This window comes from Phaseolus vulgaris, chromosome 9 (assembly GCF_051622355.1).
Source record: "Phaseolus vulgaris cultivar YP4 chromosome 9, ASM5162235v1, whole genome shotgun sequence".
Lineage (NCBI taxonomy): Eukaryota > Viridiplantae > Streptophyta > Magnoliopsida > Fabales > Fabaceae > Phaseolus > Phaseolus vulgaris.
In genome coordinates, this window is record NC_143506.1 from 4,874,507 (window position 1) to 4,882,827 (window position 8,321).

Below are 8,321 nucleotides of genomic sequence, written 5' to 3' on the forward strand. Positions count from 1 at the left end.
CGCATGTTACTTTCCTATTTTCGCAGCAAGTTTTAGCGTCAAACAGAGTCGACATTGGGAATATTAATGCAATGGGTATACAGAAAGCATGTTTGAATGTAGGTAGCCTCTGAATTCTGTGAAAGGAAACAAAATCATTGGCGTTTTGAAAGTATGGCGACCATTGAACTTCTTGGCTAAACATGAAACTTTCTGCCACGGCAATTCCTGTTGAACCCAAAAGTAAACATTCTCGTCTGCTTCTCCCTTTATTCATTCAAATCAGAAGCTACTAGCTTACATTTTTGTTTCCATCTCACTTTTTCTTCACCATCTTAACGTCCGCTTCAACTTCATCTGACGCCACCATTGTCTTTTTCATCATTTCTTTGCTTTGAAAAACCACAACAATCCACCTCTTTCCCATTCTATAAGATTGACTATTGACCCTATAAGCAGCGTTGGAATATTAATTAAAGTTATTCAACATTTAAAAATTACAACTGTGGCTAATTCAAATGAGAGTCTTCGTATTTGTGATTTTGATAGTAAATAGTTTGCTAGGAATAGTATATTAAAGAATGTAATTTTTATTTATTTCACTTGAATATATAATTACAATGTTATAATATATGAATGATTGAATCTCAAATTCTTTTAATGCTTTCACCTTCAATTTTTTTTGTTTTTTCATTTATCTATAAGGCTATCTTTATTTAACATATTCTGTTAATTGAGGTGTATAGTATTAGTGTTTATTTCAAAATGATCAAGTTGTGTATTGGTAGAGACAAATGGGAAAAGGGAAGTATAATCCAACCATTTATTGTATTTGAAATACTTGTTGATTTCATCCACCACCCTCATTAAATGCGACCTCCATATAGTTTATACATATTTTATCATCAGTAGTAAGAGGTTATCCAATTTGAATTTGAACGTGAGGTGATGTGTAAGTTAGTAGTATTATTTTCTTCCTATTAGGATGATGTACAACGTTAGGACTAGGTAGTGGAAGATGCCAACAAAATGTACCATGTCGAGAGTTGGTGTGCTGGTACTACAGAATGAAACAAAAGATGAACAATAAGATGAGAGTGTAATGATACGAATAATAGTAATAATAAATTTTTGAAAATGTGGTCTACAAACAACTACAAGAAAATAGCTCCACACCTGCTGAGCTAATAATGCCAAAGCAAACTACACCCGTACATATTCACCATAAACCTATCGAAACCTCGTGGTTTACACTCATACAATCAAGCATATCATTACAATATTATGTTTCATGCTTTTAACAACACTTTCCATTTGTCAGGATCGGGAAATGAATAAAGCTACAAAAAACACAAACCTATCTCAAGAAGTGCAATTGAGGAGCTTAGGTAAAGGATTGAACAACAGAAGACGTGGTGACTAAACTTGATAGGAGACCGACTATGACAGCACTGTTGTACGTGCTTGGTTCTGTTTGCATGGAATTGTTCCTGGAATCAATGAAAGTCTCATTCAAGAAGGGTCCACCAACAAGTGCTCCAGTAGCTACATTGGGATTTGGATCAGATGAGTCAAGCCACTTGAAACCATCCTTGCAGCCAGTTTTTGCATCAGCAGGAATTGAAGCACCCCTATGATGCACAAATTGCGGGAATTTATCTCCGTAGCCCACCAGAAAACTCATATCCATAGGATTCTTGCCCAATACGTAATCAGCCTAAAAGTATTACATAAATTTTATATTTGAGCATGGATCACTTCAAACAAATATTGTGTGCAAATAATAATGCATGCATACCTGAGATTTGGCGAAGTCTCGAAGATCTGATGGGGTATAGGAATCTGAATCACATTTTAGTTTTGGTGTCTGTGATGTTAGCATATAGTCACTGTAAACAACAGCTAAGAATGCAGATGCAACAGGTTGTTGCAAAGAGTTCCATTGGCTCACCCATATAAGACCCTCTGTATTATAGAAAAGTAAGAATTTAATTGCAGCACATATAGCATAGAATTATTAATCTAAAAATGAATTTCAAACGTTTGAATTTCAAAAATACTTTTAGCCAGGAGCAATGATTATCATATGATAGGCCAAATCTATTCAACCAGTTATAATCTTATTACAGGGAAACCCTGTAACCCTAAACCTGGTGTTCGTACTAAAATCTGGCATAAAAAGCAGATTATTTCTATCTTTATTCAGAAATCAGTGTGTTTATTTCTTGAGAACAACAACTTTAGAGTGGAAGCATCGGAAAAGCATGTAGAGGAAATGAATGTCAAGGAGATGTTAAGAGCCAATTCTCACCACAATGATTATGGACAAAAAATGGGAGATGAAATCCAAGACATTCACAGATTTTATAGGAATGAGAGAAAGGCTTGGCAGTTTGGATACCATTACACCATTGTAGAAGGATTTGGATTAGGAAAAAGAGCCAATTAATAGAGAATAGCGTGCAGGAAGTTAGAACTAGTCAACCAATGATCAAGGGCTTTTCAACACTCACTCATAGAGCCTTATGGGGATTCAGTTTATTTAATTAAAAATGCAGTACAAAAAGTACAAGTACCCACTTTCGATGGGCAAGATTCAATTGGATGGCTGGTCAGCATGTAAAAGTGTTTCGAACATGAATATTGTTCGAATTCTTTTTGCTTTGGCAGCTCATTTTGGTTGGGACTAACATCACTTGAATGGTGATGAATGTCTTCTTTCATGGAACTTTAGAAAAATTATACATGGAAATTCCTCTAGGATTTGAGACCCGTAGTGAAAGGAATAAGGTATGTCTCCTAAATAAGGCCTTATATGGTCTTAAGCAATCTTCAAAAGCATGGTTTGGGAGATCTACGAAAGCATTAGTTTCCTTAAGATACAAGCACACTTAAGGAAATCATACTTTATTCATAAAGTACTTTGTGATAGGTAAACTCACATCATTACTGTTGGTCAATGTGGATAATAAAATTATTGTAGGAGATGATGAAATTATTAAAAAATGGTTTTAAAGGAAAAATTGGCGGTTCAATTTGAAATAAAAGACCTGGAAAAACACAAATAGTTCCTTGATTTCTTATTCCAGAAAGGTGAGTTTCATCTCTCAAAGAAAATATGTACTTAATCTCCTCCTCAAAGAAACAAGTAAGTTTTGATGTGAACCTCAGGAGTTCTAATTAAAGTAAAGCATAAAATTGGAAGTGAAATAGTCTTCCTATAGAAAAGACCCACTATAAAAGATTGGTAGAACAATTTATTTATCCATCACACACGATACCAGACATTGTTTATGTAGTTACTGTGATAAGTTAGTTTGCATGATCCAAGAGAAAGATAAATGTAAGTGATTGACAAAATTAAAAAGTACTTAAATTCAAGACCAAAAGAGGAGCTATCGTTCAGGAAAGAAGACACTTCGACCCTGAAGATAGATACTAATGCAGATTATGCATATTTTATTATTGACAGAAAATATATTTTTGAGTATGGTATGTTTCTAGGAGGAAGTTTGGTAGCTTGGAGGAGCAAAAATTAGGATGGAATATTTCATTCTAGTGCACAAGTTGAATTTCGAACCCTTACTCAAAGATCTGTGAAGGACCCTAGATGAAAATCATACTAGATAACCTTCTAAACAGAGCTTGACATCTCTATGCAATTGTACAATGATGACAAATCATCTCTGAGCATTGCCCATAATCCAATATAACATGATAGGGTCAAACATATTACAATTGATAGATACTTCATCAAAGATAATTTTGACAAAGGTTTCGCGATTATAACCTATTTCCCTATAGAACTTCATATGACGGACACTTTCACTAGGGGTTTCCTTAGGGAAGATTCTAGAATCTTGTAGGCAAGTTGGAAATAATCAATATTCACTTACCAACTTGAAGGGGAATCTTATAAATAGCAGATTATCATGATGAAAATATTCTCAATATCTCCATAGTGATTTGGACAAAATAGTTTTAGAATCTTCCTATTCATTTCAACATACTTTTATTTTCTTATTTTAAAGAGTTTGATTGTTACAAATAGAGGTGATGAGAATGTTATAGGTATGATTGTTATCAATAAAATAAATTTTTATTTCCTTACATAGTTCAAGTGTTTTGCTTGTAGTAAATTGTTTAAATTGTGGCACTAGCTTTTACCTAATCAAAAGAATGTTAAAAGGAGGGGAAAGGTAATTTTCCATGTGGCCAACCATTTGGATCACTTTACTGATGTCTTGAAAGGAAGTCACGTGTGATAACTTAGGGGAAGATGATGATGTGGAAGAACAAGAAGAATCCAAAGGGATTGGAATTGATGAAACCAAATTGAAATGTTGATCAGCAAGGAACAGTTTCCCTATTTCTGCCTTGAGGACAGGGCTGATATTGTATTAGGAGGCATTTGATAGGTTAAAATTAAACGTATTTTATATTGGGAAGTTATATTTATAATAATTTTAGATTAGGTAATTACAGATTATGATGCAACAGTTAATGTGATATAGAGTTGTGTTGTAGATTGGTAAAAGGGAATTAAGGCGTAAAATTGTAATTTCATGTGTTTCTGTGAAGGAAACCCTATGTTTGTACTCAAACCAGGCCTAAAAACATTATTTCTATCTAAATTCAGAATTCAGTGTGTTTATTTCTTGACTCCAACATCACAGGCCATGAAAAATAGCCTACATGTCCATTATTAGAAATCTGCTTATAATTTAATTTAGTTAATCAGAAACTCTCTAGCAGTGAGCCTTGGGTAAGCGGTACTGTTGCATCTTCAAAACCATGATGCATTCTAATTTAAGTTCTAACATTGCAAACAGCCTGGCTGTTCATGGTGTAAGGTTGCAAACATTTGACTCATTCTAGATCCCTCAAGTAGAAGACTAGTGCATTGGGCACTGGGCATTTAACTAATGTAGATGTCAAGATGCGAAAATGGATACGTGGCTGGGAAAAAAGAAATGTATGATTATAGGCATACGTATCCAATCATAGAGCATTCAAGAAGAATATTACCATCTGTTCTGCTTTTTGTGGCTGTTGGAGAATCCGGAAGAAGGCCACACATTACAGCCTCTGCTGTTTTCCTGTAACTTTGGAGACCAGAGCCATACGAATTTGAAATGTCCTTTGCCTTAAAAAAGCTTAATCTAGATAACAAAACCTGCACAAACAAGATTCAATTATTAAAGAAAATATATGTGAATAGCAAAAGTCAGCTTTGTACAGTAATATTATAATTATTATAACTAGAATCTTGATCTGAAAACTTGAATACCACAAGACTCTTAATTTAGCTCAACTCTGTTCGTAAGACAGAAATTTAAGCTGGTCATTGTCTTTTCTACATGATGGGGTAAGTAGGTTGCAATAAAATCTGAAAAGCCCTTCTCTATAGCAACACACTCATAACGCTAATGGTTGTCCTTCCCAGTTAATCAAATCACAAATTGGAAACTGGAAAAAAAGATTGAGCTTTTTCTAGTGAGTTCTACTGAGCTGTATGAAGATTTTGTGTGAAATTTGACATGCTCAAACAGTATTGGTTGAATAACAATGTATAAAAAAACAGAGGGAGCTTGATAGAAATCACTTGAGGAGTTTGTTATTCAGTTTTTTGGCAACACCAATTTGTACTATCTATCATTATCCTTCATTTATACCTGAGTTCCAGCAAGCTTGTTATCCCAACTGAACCAGGTTGGGCTTCCCCAATCAGCATAGTCTTCTCCATCTTGGCCAGTCACAAACTCAAGGTAAGAATCATCACCCGTAGCATGATAGAGCCAGCTAGCAGCCCATAAAAGCTCATCGCCATATCCAGTTGAGTTATAATATGTCTGGACTTCAGGTATACTCTCACTATAATATCCCCTATTTTTGTCAGCAAAAGTAAACAACTGTTTTGCATGCTTGAGGAGTGTGCTTGAATACGCAGAATCAGTCTTTTTAAATACCAAAGATGCTGAGGCCATGGCAGCTGCAGTTTCAGCTGCAATGTCTGATCCAGGATAAGATTCATTCACTTGTATGAGTGGTCGAGCCTCAGTCATGTCTTCTGGCCTTTCCCAACACTTGTGATCTGCAACAGGATCACCCACCTGCAAATGGTGATTTTAATACATCAAACAAGTTAGAAAATGTTAACCTAAAAATAGGTTGTTAAAGGCTTAATAGTCCTAATACACACACAAATTAAGTGGCTGAACATGAAAAGGAAAAGAGGAGTAATGACAGTTATTCAATCGTCGAATACATGTACAACAAAGAAATGGAGTCATAAAAATCTAAAATTGATAGCCTGCCCTGTACAAAATCCCTTATCCAATTTCATGGCCTGTCATAGGATTAATACCACAAGCATACCGATAACCTTACAAATAGAAAGGCGATTCTGGAAGAACAACAATGTAGATTTGATTTTAAATTGAATTACTGTGAATGCAGCAGTTTTTCTCTCTAAGGAAACAATATGTTGCATCACCATCAGAACTAATAAATATTTTACACTTCTAGTTACAACATTTAATCGTTTTTCAAACAGATGGCACAACATAGCTAACTTATTGTGTAAATCCCCAGCACTGAATGTATCAAAGTCAAATGTTATACCAAGTAAGGATAAAAATAAAACAAATCCTATAGTTTTACCACGCAGAACACTCTAAGAATCACGGAGTACCCACACAGAGAAGGCAATAAATTTATGCATTCACATCTTGCACAGCAAGGTGGCATCAAACCAAAGTTGTAAAAGACATAAACCTGAATGTAAAGAACATTCGCAGAAGGGTGAGCACTGATGAGATAATCTGTGACCCACTTGAGCGAATCTTGAGCCGAGACTAACTGGCCAACGTGATCCATTTGATCTCCATATTCCAGAATGGCCCAAGACAACACCGTCGCCGTAAAAGCCATCGGAAAACCAAATTTTATGTGATCCCCAGCATCATACATTCCCTTTGTGAGATCCAGCTTCGCTTGGCTCCCATCCTTAAGACCCGAATCCCCTCTCCAAGGTATTTTGTTGTTGACTAACTTCCCAGCTGCATGACACGAGGAAACACCATTGTTAACCAACACCAACAACACTTATAAAATAATGGCTAATAGAAACTAAAGAGTCAAATAGATTAATAATGTGGCATTAGCATACCATTGTTGCCTTAATTAATATACATTAAGAACCACATTGTGAAATATTGAAATGAAAAAAAAAAAACAGGAAAAAGGCATAAAAGAGGTGATAGAATGAAATACATTTTTGAATATCGAAGAATTGCAATGAGGTTTTTAGTGCAGTGGCGTATTTCTGATCAACGGCGCCAGGAGGACCGGGAACCGGAGCGGCTTTGTCGGAACCAGAGTGACCGAATTTCTTCTTAACGGTGTAAACAACAGCACCGACGACGATAGCCAGAATGACAAACGCGATGAACCAACCGCAACACCCTCCTTTGGACTTCGATTTTTCTCCCATCTTTTATCATTAATGTTATTCAAATTGCAAAATGTGCTTCACCACACAGCTCGTGGCCTCGATCTGCGTATTATAATCAAACCCCAACGCGACGCATTGCTGTCGCTCACGGTATCACTTTCTAAACGCCATGCCTCCTCGCTCTTACAATGACAACCGCTATCTTTAGAATGAGGTTCGGTTTCGGACAGAACAACACCAACAACCAGGTTTACTGTTTCCGTATGTGTGGAACCGTATACGGTGAGAGTTAAGAAAATGGTAGCGACGGCGAAGAGTGTTGTTCTCGCGGGAGAAAAAAAAAATTGGCAGTGATTGGGTGTTAGGTTGGGTACCATTGGCCTTGTGTGACTTTTGTCTTTTTTGTTTGGTAAATGACGAGGATGTCGGTGGGAGTGAGGGTATAATGGTAAAAAGATGGAGTCAACATGTGAGTGATGTGATGCCAGCTGCGTCGGTGAGGTTTTGTTGTCTGTTATTGAATTGAACGGCGAGATGCGGGTTGGTGTGGAATGAGAGGGGCCCTCCATCTTAAGCAACCACCCTCCACCGTTCCTTTTACTTCAACTTCAATCAAGGATTGATGCCTTTCTAAGTGACCGTCACCATTTTAACCTTTCCAATTTTTAGTTTCATTTCAAATCTTTTTGCAGTAGGAAACTCAACATGTTATTGGTTTGTAAATGAGTTTCTGGTTAATATTTCAAGAACATATTTGCTAGATATATATCTTAATCAAAAGGAAGGACGGTAAACACTCCTTCATTTATGATGTTACGCACATACCAAATGAAAACCAACTTGTCTAAATCTAGGACAATTATTAAAGAAGTGTTTTGTAGTTAAC

At 36.0% G+C, this 8,321-nt stretch overlaps 1 protein-coding gene across 1 annotated transcript; it reads right to left on the reverse strand.

Moving 5' to 3' along the window:
• Positions 1-1,082: 1,082 nt before the first annotated feature.
• On the reverse strand, positions 1,083-7,823 carry GH9B7 (glycosyl hydrolase 9B7). Its single transcript, XM_068627002.1, has 6 exons — positions 7,255-7,823; positions 6,757-7,040; positions 5,655-6,092; positions 5,008-5,155; positions 1,778-1,944; positions 1,083-1,696 (listed from the first exon to the last, which is right to left on the reverse strand). The coding sequence occupies exons 1-6, from the start codon at positions 7,472-7,474 to the stop codon at positions 1,364-1,366; spliced, it is 1,590 nt and encodes a 529-aa protein (XP_068483103.1). The 5' UTR covers positions 7,475-7,823; the 3' UTR covers positions 1,083-1,363.
• Between the last annotated feature and the right edge of the window lie 498 nt (positions 7,824-8,321).